The sequence below is a fragment of the Crocodylus porosus genome, unplaced genomic scaffold, assembly GCF_001723895.1.
Source record: "Crocodylus porosus isolate Cpor-Errol unplaced genomic scaffold, CroPor_comp1, whole genome shotgun sequence".
NCBI classification, from domain to species: domain Eukaryota; kingdom Metazoa; phylum Chordata; order Crocodylia; family Crocodylidae; genus Crocodylus; species Crocodylus porosus.
The window spans coordinates 101,331,666-101,354,484 of record NW_017728943.1 but is presented as its reverse complement, the minus strand read 5'-3'; the positions used below and the strand labels follow the sequence as shown (position 1 = coordinate 101,354,484).

The 22,819-nt window shown below is 39.8% G+C and overlaps 1 protein-coding gene across 1 annotated transcript in view; it reads left to right on the top strand.

The window, feature by feature from the left end:
- Positions 1-22,819, top strand: part of ABCB10 (ATP binding cassette subfamily B member 10) — a 34,682-nt gene that overhangs the window by 7,188 nt on the left and 4,675 nt on the right. The window contains exons 2-12 of the mRNA XM_019549875.1: positions 5,564-5,764; positions 6,484-6,686; positions 7,803-7,937; positions 9,965-10,111; positions 12,098-12,233; positions 14,096-14,191; positions 18,718-18,927; positions 19,681-19,760; positions 20,492-20,672; positions 21,409-21,452; positions 22,723-22,757. Coding sequence (XP_019405420.1) covers positions 5,602-5,764; positions 6,484-6,686; positions 7,803-7,937; positions 9,965-10,111; positions 12,098-12,233; positions 14,096-14,191; positions 18,718-18,927; positions 19,681-19,760; positions 20,492-20,672; positions 21,409-21,452; positions 22,723-22,757 — 1,430 coding nt within the window. The 5' untranslated portion in view covers positions 5,564-5,601. The remainder of the gene's footprint in view (positions 1-5,563; positions 5,765-6,483; positions 6,687-7,802; positions 7,938-9,964; positions 10,112-12,097; positions 12,234-14,095; positions 14,192-18,717; positions 18,928-19,680; positions 19,761-20,491; positions 20,673-21,408; positions 21,453-22,722; positions 22,758-22,819) is intronic.

Sequence of the window (22,819 nt, the reverse complement as noted above, 5' to 3'; positions counted from 1 at the left end):
TTTTGAGCAGCAGTTTCAGGTTGGTTCTTTACAATCCATTAATTAAGCTATTGTGGTCCTGGAGTAGTGCCTTGTCATCTTAACCACCACTGTAGCTGAAAGTGGTTGACTCTACAGAACTTGGATTCCTCCAGGGAGAGGTTCTTTTTACACCTACAGATTTGAATAGGTTAGGGAGTTTGATATAGACAATGTGCTTTATGTTCAAGCCTATACTTGTTCAAATTAGTACTATGGCTTCATTTTAAGTGTGTAATGGTTAAAATACAAAAAGTTAAAGCAGTGCTTCCTGCTGTAAATCTGAAGTTACCTTATTCCAGTTCCAAAGTTAGCATCTGGAAACTCGCTTCTTACATAGCTGCTGGAGGTTTATCTAAGCCTTTATTTAAGGGAGTGGAAAATGAATTGTGCTTCTGACTTCTGTATTAAGTGTATGAAGTGTTCATTCTATCTGTGTTTTATCCTGTCATTGTAAAAGATGGTGATTTAACTATTTTCACTTTCTGCCTCTTCTGCCCCAGTGGAAAGCTGTTGCCCAATCTGAACTACTAAATGTTCCCACTTCCTGAGATAATTTTCAGTGGTTCTTCTTTCAGATGTCATTTGTTCTGGCTGCTTTTCTATGAGGTATTTTAACTTTAACAATACATGAAAACTTTCAGTTTTTTGCTAGCAGTTGTTTAAAAAAACTCATGCTAGTCTTTGAGGACAGGATTTAGCAGATGTACAAATGTACCACATCAGCTTTGAAGGTATAGCTTCTGAAAACTCCCGTTGTGCTCTGCATTGGTGATTGACTCAATGGTCAGTTTTCCAGGACTGCAGAATCTTTTCAGCAAAGAAATGTTTTTGTTGAAGATGTAGTTTTTCAGCAAGCTTTGAATAACTTCTTCACTGCTTGTGCTGGACAGTCGCAAATTAAGTCCTGGCATTTTACGTGACCATACTTCCTGCCAAGCAGTTTCCAAGTTAAACTTTCATTTCGTATTGTCGTGACTCCAAAGAATTCTGTCTAGGCATACTTTATAGATTCTTCTTCCTGTGGCTCCAGTGCCAACTTTATTGGTCATGTCTTGCTGTTCAAGTTCCTCTGTTTTCTGCTGTGACTGGAATAACTTCCCAGTCCCCTTTCCCATTTCTCCCCACACCCTGCCAGTTCAGCTCCTGACCCCTCATTTAGTCTTTCCTTAAATCCTTATATTAAATGCTTTCTCTGTTCAGTGTATGCCTTAGAAAAAGACAAAGTATATTTCTCTTCTGTTTAGTACGTTATGTTGCACCTGTCACCATGCCACCAGAGTGTCTTCAAGGTTAAGAATAAAAAGGGATTAGTGTTTGCATTGGGTTTCTTCTGTCTTCCATTTGGAGGGACAGGTTGTGAAATTATATTTACTTGTAACTAACTGTTTGCATGTAATATTGAACATGCTATGTGTCCCTTAGTAGGGGAAGTTGTTGGGGGAGTGAATAGCAAGTCTAAGACCACCCACTGAGAGGACCTCTGTCTGATACTTGTATTTTTTCTGAGGTAGAGCTATTAAACATCATCAGGATCCAGGAAAATAATGCATCTCCCAAGATATCTTCAGCCTCAATCCATTAGGGAAGTGACAAGGACTTGAGGTGGTACTGTCTGGGGAGCCAGGTCAGGAAGCCAAACCCAAGAATAATTGAGATTGAAGCCTCCTTTGGAAAAAAATGCAATATGTTAAACTAACCAGTCTTTCAAGAACATGAGAGCCTGGTGTTGACAGAAAGATTAGAAGCACCCAACTGCAAAGTGTCTTTACAAGTTGTGGATGTAAATCTTCAACCGGTACAGCTAATTCCATAAGAGTCCAGCAGGTTGTCTTCATCAAGTTTCTCTGACATTGGGGCAGCTTAATGGTTTGGAGCAGCTTAATGGCTAGTGACTGTTAATGGAAAGTGTGTCCTCTGTTTATTGCTTGGATTTGAGCTCATGAAATGTCACTGCTTTGCTTAGCAGATGCATGTCAATATTGCATAGGAAAAGAGAAGCAATAGAACTCTTGTACTAGACAGGTCTGGTGGCAGAGTACTGTAAATATCCACTAGACTCAGTTTCTCTTGATCCCTTCTACTTCTAAGGCTAGGGATGGAAATGATGCATAAACCGATATAAGTGGTAGGAAACCAGTTCAAATCTGTAACACAACAGAAATTCAGTGGACATAAACTGCTTTCAAAATGACAAAAATCATTTAAGATAAACCTGGATGAATGTAATATCAGAATGAACTGATTTAGGTTAAATCTGTTAATTAATCTGGACAGGATCTGGGACAGAATTTCAATAAACTTGTAGTCCCCCAGCATCCCAGGATGCTTTGCCCCTCCCCGCAAACCCTGCCTTGCAGTATGGGCGGGCTAGCCTTGGCCCAAGCTTTAGCCAAGTAGGGAGGTATGCTCTTGTGCACCTCAGCTTCTGGCCTGGGTCACTATGGTCATGTGGCTGCATTTCTGGAATCAAAAGTGAATGTATGATAACTTGCTTATTGGTTCAATCTATGCAGCTTAGGCTAACCTGCAAAGATTGAATTGATTCAGCTTCTGGCTTTTCATCTGTACTTGGATGAAGAGACCAGATAAGTTTCTGTTGCTGATTGTACTGAATGCTGTGGAGAGATCCAAGTGCATGCCTGGGAACAGTACTCTTCATCTCTGTAGAAACAAGGCCCAACCCCATCAGTTTCACTAATACTGTCTGTTCTAAATTCTGCTCTCGAACTTGACTGGGTAGGATCTAAACTACCAGCTTTGGGCTGGTGTGGTCAAAGATTATTCTTTTGCTAGCTTCTTGGTACAGTTGGATATAACAGGAGATGCAATACTGAATGGCAGTTGGCAAAAGATGAAACTAAGTCAAACCTCACGTTTAAAGTATAAATGCAGGTAAGACAAACTATTTTGCAAGACCCGAGACCCTTGAGACTGGGAATTTGTTTTTCACTTTGTACATTTTAAAAAAGTTTCTGTGCTTAAAGGAAACCCATTGTGATTTAGGAGCACAAATGCACTTCTGTCCAAAGCAGCATTCTCATTACTGGCAAAAGTTTATATTGCTCTTGGGATCTGTTGGAGTTCTTCAGCCATAGTTGTAATAGGATGTTATCCTAATGCAAGTATGTATGGATTCCCTATTAGACACTGAGTAAACTTGTGTCCATCTACTACAAATGATTCGTTTTCAGTTTGATCCCTGTAGGCATTTTCTGACGTGTGATTCTATAAGATCATTGAATCTATGCCCTGGAAGGGTGCATTTCCCTGTTAACACTGAAGTGAATTTTCTCTGTCAAGCTATCTAACGCAAACACCCTGGAGCTTGTATGTTGAGTTTTTTTTTCTGGTGGCAGGGCCTCTGACCTCTAGAATACCTTCATATCTGGCTGCTGAACCTGCCCTACCCCTCCCTTTTTTTTAACTAATTATCACTGTACCACCTCTTGTTGGGAGTGTTGAATTTTGTTTCTTGGATAAGCCAACAGTTTGCAACACGCTTGTTGTCCTAGATGCCAACAGTACCCCTCAGAAATCAAGGGTGACCCTTACTGCTGAAAACGTGATATATGCTGGGTCTGTGCTGTTAGGTGATGAAACTGTTACTGCAGTAAAGTTGGCAAGATAAACTATGAAATCTTTTTGTATTTTGGCTGTGCTTAAAACGGGGATAATTCTGTGCACCTGGAGACAGGAAAGGATGATAAGTAATAATGTAGATTACTTGGCTTTTAGTCTGTAAGGCAATATTGTTTACAATTTTAAACTTTAAATGCATTGTACTAGCACGTTGTATCTAGTATTTCAGTAAATGGAGTATCAGTAGTTCACTATTTCCGGAGTGTTTAGTTTTAGTTTAATTAGGCAGAAGGAATTCAGGTGAAATTTGCTGTAATTGTGAATGAAGAACAACTGGTTGAAACTGAATCCAAGCAAGACAGGCTATGCTGTGAGACAGAGGAAGGTGCTTTGAGGAGTTTGCAGCTGTGGTGTGTTCTTCTGTGAATATGTGCACAATTTTGTTATTCAGTTGACAGTTAAGGAGTGCTGGATTCTTTATTACCACTAAGTTCTTGTGTGGCAGCATCTGCAAGAAATACTTTTTACCATCCTTATTTGGCTAGGACTGCTGTTCTTAACTTTTTTATCATGCAGCCCACCTCCACCCCAGTTCACCGTAAAGCCTCACTGCCTACCTTCCACCCCATATTCCCTTTTGTCTTCCAGCTAGCTTACTCCCAACCCCACAGCTGTCTCTGTCACGCTCTTGTTGTCAGGTATGTCTCTCTCTGCAGCCTCTAAGCTTCCTCTGCATTTGTCATTTTACAGTTAACTTTCACAGCAACACTTTTTTTTTTAACAGAAATTAAAAAAACCCACAAGACCATTGATAGCCCCTTGGCTGCTGATGGGTTAGATCAATGGCAGCCAACCTCTTTGGCAATCATGCCACAAGGTAAGTCCAAATTATGAGACAGTGGTGGCTGATTTAAAGTTGCAGTGTGTCTTGGTGCCACAAAATCCCATTGTCACTAAGACATATCAACACTGAATTTGGCAGAACCCACACCCATGGCTCTCGCAGGGCCAAACTACTGAGTCAGTACTTATCCCTGTCTCCTCCCTGAGTGCCACTCCAATCCCTGTCATCTAAATTCATCTGTGCCTGGGGTCATGTGCCTGTACACTAACTACCTGTGCCACAGGTTGGATGATGGTGATGAAGGCTAACTAAAGCAAATCTGTTATTCATAGTTCTGAAAAACAGGTATTAATTAAGTTGGTATGCTCTAAGTCTAAAGTTGGCATCAATAAAGAACTCATTCAAAACTTTCCTAGGATGAAGCGAGCCAAAAGTACTGAAGATATGCTTTAGCTTTGCTGTGATGAACAGGGCAAACATTTCAAGCTGCATAAAGAGGCTCCTTGCATATTTTGTTCTGCTTCACTAGCAAGGAGAGGCGACTTTCAAATGGAGGGAAAAGTTTGAATGATAGGAACTGTCAGAAGTGCAGGAGGAAGAAGGCAGTATGTTGTCTGCCATGTTAAATAAGATAGGCTACAGGTTGGCTGCATATGCTGTTCATAGTCTTATCAGTAGTCTGCTCATTGAGAATGTTCTTTCAGGATATATACCTTTTTAGTCGGTACACTGGTTTGTGGATTCTCTTTGACTGAAGATTATATGTGGAAAGAGATCTGTGCTCCCCAAAAATTAATCCCATGTGTCTCAGTAAAAAAAGACTGGCTTTCTCCCCACTGTTTGTTTTTTTTTGTTTTTTTTTAAAGGATCTGCTGATGAGAAGGTTTTTTTGTATAGGACTCTTCCCATCTACATCTTAAGCATTTTGTAGCTTAGTGCATTTGGTGAGCTGTGTCAAACTGGCTTTCAATATCCTGTTCAAAGAGTACCAGTAATTTAGTCCTAGAGACCATAGTACTTAATAGGTTGTTGGAAGGTTAAAAACAATACTCATTCATACTATTCTGGTAATGGTTGAACAAACTCTGAATGTAAGGGGGCTTGTGTGTTTTGTTTCAGCTGGTGTTGGCTTTCTGACAGTGTCCAGTGTCATCACCATGTCAGCTCCTTTCTTCTTGGGGAAAGTGATAGATGCCATTTATACAAATCCCAGTGAAGACTTCACCAGCAGCCTGACCAGCCTCTGTGCTTTGCTGAGTGGGCTCTTTTTGTGTGGTGCTGCTGCAAATGCCATTCGTGTGTACCTCATGCAAACTGCAGGTAAAAGAAACCCAGTGAAGTCAAAGGGGGTCCTTGCCATAGAAACAGGGTACTGTTTAAAGGTCTGAAAGAAATCCCTGGAACCAGTTGTGAATCTCTCTGAAAATTGCTATTTTGTTTCATCACATCAAAGATAAACGAGCAATACAAAGGTGCCTAATATAAGAGGAATTAAATCTTGACACAGACTGATTAAAGCTCGCTGGCCACGTCCAGATGAGTGTGACAGTGTGGTATACTGCACATTCCATTATCCACCTTACACGGGAGCAGTGTAGAGAGGTGGGGTTTTTTTTGACCCCTTGATATTCTGGGGTCAAAAAAACCCATGGGGGGGGAAAGGGGAAAGCGGAGTGGCATATACAGTGGCAGTGTGTGCCACCCAAAGCTGGAGCCTGGCTGGCTGGAGCCACACACCGCTGCTGGCCAGACTCCACATGGCAGGATCGCTGCTGCAGCCCCGGGAGGACCCCAGGTAAGGTTACTGGGGCCAGCACAGTGCTGGCCTCAGCCTCCCCTACCCCATGTGGAATAACTTGCCATGCACTGGATACATCCACTTTGTTTAGATTCTAGGATTTTGTAACACTTCAGTATGATTTAAATGGAAGAATTCTATTCCAGTCTTTCATAAAGTCAGTAAGGGGAGAGGGGGTGTTTCTACATGTGAAGTTTTGGAACGTTAATCTTTTCTGGATAACCATTCTTTTTTCTTGTAGGACAAAGAATTGTGAAACAATTGAGACAAGATCTCTTTTCCTCTATTCTGAAGCAAGAAGTTGCTTTTTTTGATAAGACCAGCACAGGAGAACTGATAAATCGCCTATCTTCAGACACAGCGCTGTTGGGCCGTTCTGTGACTGAAAACCTTTCTGATGGGCTCAGAGCAGGAGCTCAGGCTTCAGTAGGGGTTGGCATGATGGTATGTTTGTCTTTTTCCTTTCCTTCACTGCTTATGATGGGTTGAAGGCTTCATAAGTTGGTATTAGTAGTTTATATGTGTAAAGGTTTTCAAAATCCACTCAAGTTGCTGTGGTTTTTCAGAGAGAGCTTTGTTCTTCTGTGCTCTTTCTAAAATTTATAACTTTTATGTGCTACTGTCTAACAAGTGACTTGCCTGTAGCCAGCTTGCTACTATGCCATAGGTATTACTTTAATGAGGCACTGCTCCAAAGATGCCATATTGGGCAACATTAAATTGCATGTTACTGATAAGAATTTTACATTTAATGACTGAGGCAATAGCTAGGATAAAGAGTTCAGTTAAGGGTCTTGGTGTTCTGTACATTCTACATCAGTAAATGTCTAGCGGATGGTTTAATTTTTATTGCATAAGAGACTTCCCCCCACAATGGTTTGCGTGGCCAAAACATTCTTACAGTCTTATCTCAGAATAGGTAATTTGGTGGCAGTTTTTATAACTGCCATTGGGTTGCTTGTTGCTGTCATTCTAAGAAAGACTGACAAGAAAAAAGGTTTCATGATCACCAAAAAAAAAAAAAAAAAGAAAAGAAGAAATTCAGTCTGGTAACGTTACCAGAAGCTGGCAAGAATTTCCACTATAAAAATTTTAAGTGTTATTCAAGTCTTTATCACTGACAAAATTATAAGACTTACATATTTCAGCCCTTTGTTTAAGGCCAAATATTACAGGCCTTATCCAACCTAGATTAATTTAAAAGTAATGTTAGGTTGATTTCATTGAGGGGTTCTGCTTAAGTTGCTGCCGTGATAGGGCTCTATTACGGTAACAAAATGGACATCTATTACTGACAGTGGGTTGTCCAAGCCCATGGAGCCAAGCAGTGTCAGAGCCAGAAATAGAATCCATACAGTTTGATTCCTGATTCTTTGTACTGCCCAAATGCTGTAGAAGAATGGGTGGTTAGCCTAGAAAACAGGAAATGACAAAATAAGTTACAACTACACTAAAAAAGCAGTGTGGCTTTCTTCAGGCTCAAGTGTATGCACTTCTGTATTTCAGCAATGTGCCTTTTTTGTATGCCAAAATATTAACTCTTGAATCCTTAACTTCTAGGTTTTTGTCTCTCCCAAACTTGCCATGTTTGTTCTGAGTATTGTGCCCCCTCTGGTTATCCTAGGTATGGCTTATTCAAAATATCTACGAAAGGTTACTAGAATGACCCAGGATTCCCTTGCAGAAGCAACACAGGTAATCTTGCTAAGACTTAGTAGAATGCTTTGGATAATATAAAGTGAAATACCCTAAGAAGGTATTATAGAATTGCTGAGGTATGAGGTCCATTTCTTTACCTGAAGCTATAAACCTGTTTTGCTTTCAACTATTTAGGTTTGAGGAAGTAATTTTTTTGGAGTGGTTAATAACATTTTCCCACAGGTCTCACTGCTAGCGTTCTTTTGTTTAAAAAAGAAAAAAATTGGAAGCAAAATGATACTGGCTTTATGGAAATCTGTGCTGATAAAATCTGAGACGGGGCTGTCCAACTTTTAAACCCTTGTGGGCCGCATGCCATACAGGCCACACCAGGTGAGCCACAGACCACTGGGTCACACAGATGCTCCCAATACACAGTGTTGCTCCTCACGGATATGACCTCTGGCCCCCCAGCCCGTACAGGTGTGGCCTGTACTTGCATTCATGTTCCCATGCTGCACCACACTGCCCTGTGTGCCTGGGATGAGGGCAGGAAGCAGCACCTGGAGGAGGGAGGGGAAATCCAGACACTGTGGCTGCTGTTGCAGCTGGAATGATGTGGGGAGCAGCAATTGGGGGAGAACCCTGGTGCTTCAACTTAAACCCTCATGGGCCTCATGCAGTCTGTGGGCTGCCAGTTGGACAGCCCTGGCTTAAGGGAATGATGTTCTTTCTTAGTGTAAGGGATACAGTTTCAGCCTATGAAGGCCTGAATGATGTGAGACCTAGTTATGAGTAGGTACGTCTGCAACTGTACGATGAAGGAGATTTGAGACAACAGAAAGCACTTTTAGAGGCAGAGCCAACAAAACAATTCTCCAGGAAGGTTTTTTTCATGTGATAGCTGATGATTTACCCTGATTCTTAATCTGTCTGAGCCTGGGTCTATTAACCTTTGGGCTATGCTGCAAAATTTGTTTTGTTTTGTTTTGTTTTTCCCTCTCCTTCATCTGTGGAGGAGTCAAAAAGAGAATTGGGGGTGGTTATTTTTAAGGGGCGTTTGTGAAAGACCTGAGGCACAATTGCCTTCTAGTAATTTCTTAGTAATTTTATTCTAGAATAAACTTTTTTTTTTCTTTTTTTCTTTTTTTTACTATGAAAGAGAGAGAAATGCTGAGAACAAGGCCTTGCTAAAATATTCATGGGTTTCAGCTATGTTAATCCTGGGATGGTCAGTTTGCCCAAACACACTATGCAGAAGAAAGATTAGTCACATGCTGTTTATCTTGCCTGTCCTTTGTCCAAGGGAAGTCTATCTGCTTGAAAGCAGGTTGAAGACTTCCCAGCTGTTCTGTACAAAGTCTGAAATACACACCAGGGTTGAAGAGGAAAACAAACTATGGTGGTCTTGGGGAGGGGGAGAGGGTGGGGCTCCAAGCCTGATCTTGGTTCATGTGCTAGGGTGTTGTTGTGGCATACTCTCACTGTAGTGTAAGTCAATGAGCAAGCTAACTGAGTCTGGGTTTTTTGAAGGTTTAACTTTATTCATTTGGGAGTTTTTGCATGTTAAACTGAAATGAAGACTATACTATTGGGCTAAATTTTATCCCCAATTCAGCTTCATTCAGGTAAATAGAATTACATAAACAAATGCAGTCTTTTCTGCATGGTGTGGTATACAATAGGGTATTTATCATTCCAAGTCACTTATTATGAACAGCTATGAATAATCCTCTTTAATGCTCCTCTCTTTCTTGTATCCATTGTCCTTTCCAAATTTAAGATTTTTTTTTTTTAAGGCCCATTGCTTTCTGCAAATTAGCTGGTATAATCCTATTCTGTTTCTCTCCACACTAGTATTAAAGCTAAACTAGTTTTGACTTACTTTTTAAAACCATCTTAGTATAAAATGTGCTTCTGGTATCATGGAATTCAAGAGTGGGGCATGGCAAGCTTTTCATTGACATTCAGAGTACCATATTTACAGATACAAAAGCTTTTGTATTGCTTTTACTTTCAGACCTTTTGAAATGTGAACCTATCCATGAGTGTGGGTCCAGTTTTGTGTTTTTTCTTTTTCGTAGTTAGCTGAAGATCGCATTGGAAACATAAGAACAGTTCGAGCATTTGGGCAAGAGATGAATGAAATGAAGAAATATGCAAACAAAGTTGGCTATGTGCTGCAGCTAGCCAAAAAAGAGGCACTAGCTTCTGCATGTTTCTTTGGAGCTGTAAGTATATTAAGGTGGTGAAGCATCCAGGGTATATTAGGTCTGGGGAACTTAATACTCAAGGACTCTTATAGCTCTGATATGGTGCATATAAATCAATGTTGTATAAAATGAATTTCCATAATGGTGCTGGAGAAAAGAATTCTTTGTTGTTTTTCCTCCTTCGGGCTATTTGTTGAAGCAGTGAGTCCGATAAAATTCTAGTGCTCGCAACTTGATGAGGCTTAATTCATACTCTCGTTTTATACCTTTCTGTATTAAAGATCAGTGTAATGAGAGATTTTACCCAGGTTAAGCCGGGTATTCCTTTTAAGGTTCTGCTAAGCCCACGGCAATTTAAAAAATGTGACTTGTTTCTATAGATGACAGAAATGTCCAAGTAATGCCCTGAATTGGATCATGTAGTGATCTGTACTGGCCCCATGTGAGCTCTTCAGCTAGCAGTACTCATTGTACCACCCAGCAAAATTTTATAGGTAGGGGCCTACCTAAATTGCAGCAGCGGTGTGCTGCACAGGAATTCACTTAATTTTGCTCTTTTTGCTGCGCATCCTCCACCTCCCCAAGGACCCTTTAATCTCTCTGAATCGAATTGGAACCCTCTGAATCGATTTGTAGAGATTCGGCCATACAGACAGCTTTAAATGTTTTTTTTTTTTTTCTACATACCTCTAGGTAGCAGGGGCTCATGATTTGCTGCACTGCTGGGGCAGATGCAGCATCCCATAGAAGCATGGGGGTGGGGCTGCCCAGTGCACTTGGCAGCAGACCCAGAAGTGGACCAGAAGCACTTCCAGTCCACTTCCTTGTTCACTGGGGAGCATGCTACTGGGCCCCCATGCACCCCCCCCACTTCCCGGCCCCTGGCTTGGCAACTGGTGCCTCCTGGGACTGGGGTGGGCACCCAGGGTCCCCCTGCAGCTGAGCACCAAACCGGGGGGGGCATGGGGGCCCAGCGCACTCCACAGCAGACCCAGAAGTGGACCAGAAGTATTTCCAGTCCACTTCTGGGTTAACTGCTGAGCATGCTGGAGAGCTTCCTGCGCTGCTGTGGGACACTGCATCTGCCCCAGCTCTGCAGCGATCACAAGCCACACTGCTACCTCAAGGTATGTAGAAAAAACTTTTAAAGCTGTGCCTGTGTCCGAATTGCTGATTTGCTGATCAGCATCGAACCGTCAGATGATGGGTAATCCGAATCAACGGATTGAATCACTGTCCCTGATTTGGGCTGAATCCAAATCGAATAGGGCCCATCTCTCACAGACTTAGAAAAAAACATAGTTTTAAATATGCTGCAGTTTTTGCCTCCTAGCTGATCAGCAGCCAGTGGTGGTGTTGCAAGGGCTCCTTGACCAATCAGTGGGGGAGGGGGTATGCAACTAAAAGAGAGACTTAAAGGAGCCATTGCACGGTGCACTTCTGCCACAATTTAGGTAGGTCCCTAGTTATAGCGGCTTGGGTTCATTCGGACTGTTTCTGGGCAAAATGGACCCCCTAATGTAGCAGCAGAAGCTGTGGTAACCAGGTCTATAATGTATAATAGCATCTGGCTGCAGATCTATGTGTCTTTATATAAAATACATTTTTACTAGAGGGGAAGGAACTGTGGTTATCCCTTCCCTCTTAATTGAAGGTTGGGCACTCTGTCTTCTGAAGTCTATCACAGCTGCTTATGGTTTAGAGAAGGAAGGATCAATTGAGGGTACTGCAGAGTATTTCTTTGCATTCTGGAGAGAGCTTTAACTGATCTTAAATACTTGAGCTCTGAGGCCCTGCCAGACAAAGCTTTCAAATGTAGGCAGGATGTTGGGATGAGAAACCCAGAAAGTTTAAGTAAACTAAAGTTTTAAGATTTCACTTGGATCTACTTACCAAGGTGATGTTTTTGTTCTAAAATGAAATACCAAAATTTTCAGAAGGTGAAATTTTAGATGTTTATGAAAAAAATCCAATTTGAATTCAGACTTCTCTCTTGTTCTTCAGACTGGGCTTTCTGGGAACTTGTTTGTCCTCTCTGTTCTGTACAAAGGAGGATTACTCATGAGCAGTGCCCAAGTGACAGTTGGTGAACTCTCTTCCTTCCTGATGTATGCCTTCTGGGTTGGAGTAAGCATTAGAGGTATGGAATATGAAACATATGATTTCAAATTATAAGCTAAAGTTATGTTTCAGAGTACAGCAAAAGGTACCAGTCTCTTGTATTAAAAAAATAAAATAAAATGAAAACCCAAACCTCTTAATTTTTGGCTTTCCTTAAGAGTCTTAGAATCATAAAAAAACTAGGGTTGGAAGGGACCACAGGAGATCAACTAATCCACCCCCTGCTCAAAGCAGGACCATCCCCAACTAGATCATCCCAGCCAGGGCTTTGTTGAGCCAGGTCTTAAAAACCTCCAAGGATGGAGATTTCACCACCTCTAAGGTAACTTGTTTCAGTGTTTCACCACCCTCCTAGTGAGAGTTTTTCTGATATCCAACCTAAAACTCCCTGGCTGCAACTTGAGACCATTGCTCCTTGTTCTGTTATCTGTCACCACTGAGCACAGTTTAGCTCTAATCTGTGTCCTGATGGGATGGAATGATCTTTGGGAAGATTTGTAAATATATTTTTGGAAAGGTCAGTTAGAATTAAAGACTTTCGATTTTCATAGCATTACCAAATGGTTTAAAGCTCTTCCCCTGCTCCAATTGCAGAGGTTAAATCTTCAAAGTACATTCAGATATGATCTGACTTTGCATTGGGAATTATTTAGGTTTTATCTGAAATAAAATGTGTCTCTGTTTAGGATAATTATTTTTAGGAAGGAAGGCACGTAGAAGTTTTGCTGTAATTCCCACACTCATTTGCATAAAGTTAGAACAGTTCTTTAAGAGACCATGTCATAGAAGCAGCAAAGGCTCTCTTTCCTTCCTTGTTGTATTCCTTTCCTTCATCAGTAAAGATTAGAATTTGTAAGCTACTGACCCAGAGACTAACTGCTTCTCTTGGGGAATGTTCATCAGTATTGTACCACGTAAAAAATGAAGATAAGATATAGCTTGGGAACTATTTTGAATTCTGTTAAGAATGAATGGTGCTCCTGTTATACTGTTTACTGTATTTCAGATGGAAGGTAGAGTAGACTTGCATTTTATAAACTAGCCAAAGTAGGGTTTTTTTGTTTGTTTGTTTTGTTTTTTAAATATATAATAAAACAAGCTTTTGTGGGCTGCAGCTGACTGTGTGCAGAGCCGGTGTTCACGGAAGGCAGTAAAGAACAGAGATAGAATACACTTCTATTTCTTCACCTAAATGCTTGCAATAAGCATGTTTCTTTCTCATATTGACAAGAATTTTGCTGTTGCTACAAAACCCAAACTGTTTTCTGGCTGTTCCCTAACTACTGCCAATATTTTCAATTTTCCCATTGAGGAGTTCTGTATTTATCAATGTGCAAATGTACAATACTTTGAAAATGTAAGGGTAGTATACTGTAGAATACATTGAACCCAGCGTAAAAATAGGACCGTTCTATATTGAACTCATTTTTGTACTTGGCTAAAGTAGCTTTTGCATTTACTTGTTGGTTCTGGAGAATTTCTAGTTCATTTCAGTGTCACCTCAGGATGCAATAGAAATGAAAGAGCCTTCCTATAGAATTTGTGTTAAAGTTTCATATGCTTTATGGGAAGTTCTTTGTAAGGAATGAATTGTCACTATTGCAATCCTTACAGTGAAATCTGCAGAAATATCCTGCAACTCTCATCCTTTTTCACTGTAACAGTTGCACACACATGTATCTTCCACTGAAATTGGAAAAGATTTCTTTAAAGTTGTAAGCTCACTTTTGTAAGTATTAAGATTTCTAATATTTCATGTCTAAGTTGCATAGTTTTATTTTACAAATTGCTATGAACACAACTGATTAATTTCTTCTCGTGTTTTCCACATACTTTAGTGATGTATGGTTATTGTGTGTGTTTGTTTTGTGTTTTCTTTAGGTATGAGCTCTTTCTTTTCTGAGCTAACAAAAGGATTAGGTGCTGGAGGACGCCTTTGGGAACTTCTTGAAAGGAAGCCAGAACTTCCATTTAATGGTGGGTTTTATTTTATTTCTACGTTAATATTTTTAGATTAATTACTAAGCTTGTGACAAAGTTTATATAATGAAAGCTAACATCAACTTTTAATATTCTCAATGGAACTAGGTACAGTAAAAACTGTTTCAATATCTTATGAAAACATTCGAAGGAAATTTACAAGCATAGAGTTTGATTTCAAAATTTTGCTTTTTATTTGTTCAAGATGTGCTTCTGAATGTGGTACTTGGCTGCCCTCTGATTCTTTGTTCATAGAACTTTGAGTTTTGCAGTACTATAGTGACAGCCATCCTTTGCATCAGCTTTACAGCATAAGGATGAGAAGAAGAAAGAAGGGGTTTTCCTCATCATTGCACTTTTTAGTTTTAGTTTTGTAAAAGACAACTAACATGTCTGTCTGTACATGCTAAATACCTAATGGACTGGAAGGGTGTAAGAAGAAGTCTCCAGGAACAGTATTTTTTTAATTAGGGAAATATGTTTTATTGCAGACTGATACTTATATTGATCAAGTTTGGAATAGTTCCATGATACCTATTCCATATATGTTGTTATAAGCACTGTATATCAGTCTAAAAGCTAGTCATTTTTTGGGGGAAGTGTATCTGTAGATATAGATAAGCAAACAGGGATTCCTGTTTTTCGTCTGTAGAGTTTGGAAGTTAAGAAAAATCAGATACAGTTAGGTAATATCACATTTGTGACACCTTATGACTAAAATATTTCATTGTAATAAAAATCTACTGCCAGCAATGAATCTGAAATGGATCACTTGGAGATATTTTGTTCCAGCAACTAATGTTAATTTGGAATCTGGCAGTTGAGCTTTTTGAAGATTTTTGTTGTTGTTGTTTTTTGCATTCATCATATATTTAATTCCAGTTACCTCTAAATTACTTCAGTGAGCTTAGCCATAAAAAACAGTCATGGTGGAAATTTTGTTTCTGTACTACTTCAAGTAGACTTCACTGATCAAAAGTTGTATATCAGTTTTGTCATGCTACGGTTACACAGGACAAACTTTTTAAAGCAGTATTTTTATCTTGGAGTTCAGGCAAAGTGTAAACCCTCTAGTTTTTTGCCCAAACAGTTATGTTGCCTAGAAATTCTTATTTGAAATTGGTGGACCAGGATGAGAATGGAGGGGGTAAATATGGCATCAAAACTAACAGAAATACTTTGAAATAATTGTCTGTAGGGAATGTATGAAAGTTTTTGTGGGGGTTTCACTTTGTAGATTTTATTTCTGTCTCAGTGGCTTCGTTTGGTTTTTTGTACCCATGGCTAGAAGACTAAGCGTTTTTCTCGCTTCTGACACTAATTGACCACATGGCCTTCATCCACTCTTTCTTCATCAGTTCTGAAATCTGTAGAATGGAAATAATTTTCAGGGTATTAGTGCAGTGTCACCAAAAATGGATTGCTATATTGTTGTTGAACAATCAATTACATACTTTTTACTAGTGATAAGTACTTTCAATTATAATGGGGCAGGTTAAAAAATAGATTGAAAAATGTTTGTCACAGAGGTAACCAACAGTTGGCTACTGTTGTGACCTCCAGCAGTCAGCCTTTGGGGAGTTACAAAGCAGATGTAACTTTTCAGGCAGAGTTCTAGTTTGTGTACTGATAGAATGCCTTTATGTTTTCATAGAATCATAGAAAACTGGGGTTTGAAGGGACCTCAAGAGGTCATCTAGGTCAACCCCCCTGCTTAAAGCAGGACCATCCCCAACTAGATCATTCCAGCCAAGGCTTTGTTTATCTGGGTCTTAAAAACCTCCAAGGATGGAGATTCCACAGCCTCCTTGGGTAACTTATTCCAGTGCTTTTTTACCCTCCTAGTGAGAGAATTCTTCCTAATATCTAACCTAAACTTCCCTTGCTGCAATCTGAGACCATTGCTCCTTGTTCTGTCATCTGCCACCACTTCCATCTTCTTTTGAACCTCCCTCCAGGTACTCTGCTATCAGACTCCCTCAGTCTTCTCTTCTCCAAACTAAAGTCCAGTTCCCTCAGCCTGTCCTCATAAGTTTTTTTTTGTTTTGTTTTTTTTTTAAATATCTTTCAATACAAAACAACTTTAGAGGAGAACACAGGTCTTCCTCCAACATTTCAGAGGTTATTTTAGAACAATAATAAAGCCAGCAAAAATATTTCCCTTTTCACAAGTTCTCATGAAATGTCTACTTGCTGTATTACTTGATTCTCACTTTTACTCGTCCCAGTTTTCTTTTCTTTTCTTGATACCATATAGATATCAAGATCCAGTCACAGTATTCTTCTACAGATCTAGAACCCAAAAGGGAAATGAAGTTGCATACAAAATTCCATTTGATATATTTTTGCAGTAATACTTGGGAGGAAAGACTTTTTGCATCAGACTTCATGTACTGGCTGAAACAATAGTGCAATTTTTTGTGATGGGCATTAGAATATTCTACTTAATATCTGGAATAATGGGAAAGTGTATGAAGATAGTGCAGAGTAAATATGTTTTTTTCAGCATGCACATAATATTTCTATGCTAGGTTAAGATTTTAAATCAGTACCTCAACGGCTTTACATTTTAAGCAGTTTTGTATCCATACTCTTCCACTGTTGACATAGTAATAGCAGTTTACTACACTAGAAGTAAATAAAGATAAGAGCCTAAGAAAAGGGGAGGAATTTGAGGAGAATCAAAAATGGAATTTTTCAGACATTAAATTTGTTGAACTTCCTGGAGATGAATGCTAATTGTTATACTTGTCTGCTGCCTAGTCTCCTTTGAATACACTAAATACCATAACTGTACTAAGTTTATTCTATGCATCTGTTACATGTATGAAATGTATAATTATATTAAGGTACTTTCAGTGCACTTATGGACAGTTCCTTCAACATTGTTGCTCAAATAACTTGTGGATCACTAATACATATCTTTTTATTTAAAAAATAAGGCCTAATCTATGGATTTAGAGTTTTCATATGACTTATTGGGACCTGAAAAATTGTCTTCCTTGAGCCATACGTATTACAACTTTGTCTAATGTTAATTTTCTTTTAATTCTTGTTCTTCAAATGTAATGCTGTGCTTCAAAAGACAGTAACTTTTTCCAGTAAAAACCTGAGTTTTAAGTTTGCAAAATAAGTTTTTGCCAAAGAATGATGCTTGATTGTCTTATTTTATAAATCAAAAGTCTCACACTCACTTAGCCCCCCCAGGTTTAATCAGAACTGAATTGGGGCTCCCTCCAAGCAGGATCTGAACTCTTGTCTGGAGCAAGCAACAATGATGGCATTGACCTCCATGGGTGCATGAACCACTGTTGAGATAAGGAGCCGCAGGGGTTAAGGCTTTTGCTATTCACTTCAGTGCCAGGTTCCTAGCCCCTCCAGGAGCCTCTCAGGCTGGATCTGGCCTACAGACTACATTTGACACCTTTGTTAGAACTTACTTTTTTTTTTCACTTTATAAATCTGGGAATGGCCATTAGAAACCTGATCTCAAAAAAGTGTCAAAACAGTTGAGTTCAAGTGACTGCTTTAGCTCAGAAGCAAAGCTTAGAACAGACTGTGCTGCTTTTGACCAAAGAGTGGAGAGTGTCACAGAAAAGGGCTGAGGCACATTGAAAGGGCAGTGAATGAGGGGTATACACCATTTACCTTGCTGTATCTAGTACATGGACTTGAGTCTCTAGGTCTGTCACTTGGATTTTCCTGTTGCACTGTCTTACAAAATGACTTGCCTTGTAGTAGTGGGTTGCACTTTGTTGTAACAATTAAAAATGTATCTAGTTCAGGGAAAGCAGCATCTCCCTCAGTAGTCACTAGGCATGTCTACACCTGTGCCACGCTGTGCAGTTGTTACTACTGCGCGGTCATTTAGCACTTGCTTAAGTACCTGATGTTATTATGCAGTCCTGACAGCACTTGGGTCGTTTCTGACACTACTGCACAGTAGTATAGGCATCATGGTTCATGCCTGCTAAAACTATGTCTCTGTAGCAATGATCTACTGTGACCTAGGTCATTGCTGTGGCAACATACCATCTCGTGTAGACGCACCCAGTATCACTAGGTTCTAAACTCTCCCTATTGCTGCGATACCTACTGAATCACTTACGTATAAGCTGGTTTGAGGCTGCATTCAAGAAGACTTGTTGTTAGATGATGATGATAATATTTAGATACATCCTGACCTATGATAAAAGGTTAAAAAATGATATGGAAGTAGTAGCAAAACATTGTGTAAAACTCTATGCTTTAGCCTGCAGCCACATCCCTGCGAGATGAGATTGGCATGAAGTGATATGGTTGGAATATTTTATGCTGAGAGCCTTAGGTCACATATTAAATATGGTGCAGAACCATTATAATTTTGCAAAATAGATGCTGCACTTGGGATTGCTGCAAACTTAATATTTTGTTCCTTAATTTGACATTGCCTGTTATTATACAGGCGTCTAAGCCGTCAGTTTGTATTTTTGCTGTCACTAAGATTTTTTTCTCTGTATTGTCATTCTTTGTTTATTGACCAGCTGGTGTTGTGTTGGATGAAGACCATTTCAGAGGGGCTTTGGAATTCAGAAAGATCCATTTTGCTTATCCGGCACGTCCAGAAGTGTCAGTTTTTCAAGACTTCAGTCTTTCCATTCCAGCTGGCTCTGTCATGGCAGTGGTTGGCCCAAGTGGCTCAGGCAAATCAACTATTGTATCACTTTTGCTGAGGCTGTATGATCCCATCTCGGGTATGTTTGTATTTTAATGTTGCTGTCACTAGGAGTTGTTATTCTGCACTTAATGCGTGCTTTGGGAATAACAAGTGGTTTAATGCAAGAATTTTAAGTTAAGGTCCTACCTGAATGTTAAACATATGCAGTGTTTCTATTTTTTTGGAGGAGAGTGCCTGGTGAATGGTGTCTGTTTTAGTAGCACATCTACCAAGTTATGACTCCTCCTATGTAAAAAATCACTTTGATTTGGAGCTGCTGAAGTGTGTTTATTTAAAAAACTAAGCTCTGTAGGAACTTGTGAGGAGGGCAACCAGTTCAGAGAGGGGAAGGAATGATCCTTGCACTTTAAATAAAAAAAAATGCCTATGTTTATGAAGTAACTTTGTTCCTCCTCCACCCACTCAAGAAACTAGTATTGGCCATGGTATTATCCTGCATCATCCCTTGTGCTCTGGGTAACAGAGGGATAGATAGTGTAAATGGCTATAATGCAAGAGGGAGGCTCCATGCACATTTTGCTCTTCATGCTGTACAGATGAAGATAGTCTTGCTTCAGGTGTTTAAACAGGTGTTGTAAAGCTTGTAAATAAGGAATGAATAGATGAACATCCTATAAAGAATACCACCTTGGTGCTATGTCTAGAGATGGACAGCATAGCTCTTATGTGCCCCCTTCAAAACTTAGATCTATGTTCCTCGCCTATTCTTTTTGCCTTTGTGTAAACAACCTTAAATGATGCTCAACTTAGTGTTTTTCTTTAATTTCAGGTGCCATCACTGTTGATGGCTTTGATATCCGTCAACTAAACCCACTGTGGTTCAGAACTAAAATTGGAACAGTGAGTCAGGTAAGGAAAGAAGGAAACGTTTGTATGAATGAATAATCAACTATCACTGCCTACTTTTACAATATAGTCTCTCCCCACTCAAGCCTTAATTATTTGCTATTATGTTGTGTTCAAAACTAGTCCCAAGGGGCGGGGGGTGTCCCCTATAAATGTATGTTGCATAAGCAAGTAGTTTTTGAAAGAGTGTCTGTTGGTGAAACTCCCGTTGTGTGTATGTCCTATAAATGTATGTTGCATAAGCAAGTAGTTTTTGAAAGAGTGTCTGTTGGTGAAACTCCCGTTGTGCAGTGTACTGATTGGAAGGTACGCGATAAGAATTCAGAACACAAACAGCTTTGATTTGTTTTCCGTGTAAATCTTAGTCATTCATAATGGAAAAAAGGATTTCAAAGATGAACCATTCAGACATGAACAAAGGAGACATTCAGCTGCTCCTTTAAAGATGAGTCACCCAAACAATTTGGTAGTTGTACATTATTTTTACAGAGTCTTCATAATTGGTACAGTAGAATCTGGTTCATTCATATCTATGTGGTTTGCACTCTACTTAGTTCACAGCAGGTTGTTGAATTAAGAATGTGTTGCTCTCCTGTTTGCTGTAGCTTTTACTTGTATATAAAGTCAACTGAATGCTTAACTTCATAAATGGGATTTTTTTTTGCTTGAGAGTTATTAAGAAAATGCATGTACTGTAGGTAATACCACATTAGCTATGCTTTTGAATTTATCAGGAACCAATTCTGTTCTCCTGTTCTATTGCTGAAAATATTGCCTATGGTGCAGAGAATCCTTCTGCTGTAACTGCTGAAGAAATCCAGAGGGTTGCTGAAGTAGCTAATGCTGCTAATTTTATCAGAGACTTTCCAAAAGGATATGACACTGTAGTTGGAGAAAAAGGTGTTTTACTTTCAGGTATAACTTTGCTATATATTTTTTTTAAAAAAGACTTGGTAGAACAAAATGTGAATGTTATTGGTCAGCTTTTGTCTGAGTACTAGTTGCCCCTGACACTCGATTATTTTTTTCTACCCTGTGTATCCCTGCCATAACTTCTATGATTCACATAGCTTAGTTCCTATCGGTCTAGACCAGGGGTATCAAACGTGCAGCCCATGGAACTGTATCAGCATGCAGATCTCTGGACTGGCTCCATTCACTGCATATGGCATGTGGGCCAGATCTGGCACCGTGTGTACTACAAGTAGCCTAGGGGGCTGCCATGGAATATGCGCTCCATGTAGTGCCCCGCTGGACTGGCCTGTGTACTGGCTCCAGCATGGCCCAATCCGGACTGGCTCAGGGGTTTGCTGTGCATGTGGCATATGGGGCTGGCACAAGGTGTGCTTTGTCCATGTTATATGGGCTGGACCCAGTGTTGCACGGGGTCTAGTGAGTGGGCTGCATGTGATGCCCAGGACTAATCCCTTGTGCTGCCTGCAGTGCTGTAGGCAGCACATGCCCCGTGCTGCCCTGCACACCCATGTTGTATGTGACGTGCGGGCTGGACCTGGCACTGTGGGCACTTCGCAGGTGGCTAGTCCCAGACTGGCCCATGGGGCCATATGTTTGTCATGCCTAGTGTAGACCTTTTAATTTCAATCAAAATTTCTTGTTTTACATTTCATTTGAATAAAACCTCTTTTCTTAGGAGGACAGAAACAACGAATTGCAATTGCTCGAGCTTTGCTCAAGGTAAGCCAAAGCCCAAGGAGCTCTAATTTGTTTTAATTTGCTTTTAAAAACATGGTGCTGCAGCACAATCATGTGTACAAATGTCCTTTAGTGTCTGTGTCCTTGACTCTTCTCATGCATCTCTCTCCCATTTCAAGCCAGGTTCTTGGCTGTGAATATTGTAGTTTTCTGGGCACTTTAGTTTAAAAAAATAAAATAATAATAATAATTCTGTAAAGTTTGCTCTGTGGCTGGGGTGGTAGTGAGGAGTCCCTCTTTCTGGTCAGAAATAGAAAGATGTACCTTCCCTTGAGGAGAAGAAGGTTAGGTAAATTTGACTATCTTCAGAAAGCAGCCTTTCTTCAATAAACCTGTGAATGCTGTTGATTTGGTTGTTCTTCAGAGGAAGAGAACTTTCATTCTAATGGCTATATCTTATTTAGTCTTGGATATATAATCAACACTTTTGCCACTGCACCAATCCCATAGTGCTTTCTAATTGCATTTCAGTCTCTCATCTAATTAGGGCTGGGTTTGTTTACATTGTTTTTGGAGATGTTCCCAAATTTGATGCAACTCAACATGCTTCTAATAAACCAAGGTGTTGGCCTTGGTTGTGGAGGGAGAGTCTGTGGTAGGGAAAGGGAAGGGTGAAGAAGAAGGTATGGTGTTGTCTTAATTACTGATTTTAAAAAAATATCCTGCTAATTCCGACTATTTGGCCTAGTTCTTAGGAATACATTATGTGGACATTCCACAGAATATTACATCTTTTATATATTTTCCAATTTTGTAATCTTATCTTGAAAGGAGATGGGTAGGTACAGCATGCATTCTAGTCCCCTAGGAAGCTGCTGTTTCCACAGTGCAAGGTAAATGTTGTGTTTGTATGTGCCAGGAGGGAGTGTGGCTGTACAGGAAGTATAGGTGATTCAGCAGGAAATCCTACATAATTAATTATAAGGCAAAATTGACAATCCAGCACACTTTGAAATCTTCAAGGTGAAGACATTGAAAAGACAAATTTATTTTGTCTAACTTTTTTATCATGGTGATTTCTTGCATCTTATCTGTACTGGTAGAAGGTAGAATTCAAAAGACATGAATCATTTTGTGTTGGTTCTTTTTGAAGTGCAGACCTATTTTGGGGTTAGTTCAGACTACATTCAAGCAAGTTTATTTGCTTCATCATGGAAATTGAAGTTTTAGTCAGCTTAAGTTTAGTTGCATATACTGAATTCATATCTCTTGTATAATGCTGTAATTGAACCAATTTTATTTTGTTCTTCAGAATCCCAAAATCCTACTGCTAGATGAAGCAACAAGGTAAGGAAGAAAATAATCATAGAATCTTAGAAATTAAGGGCTGGAAGAGACCTTGAAAGATC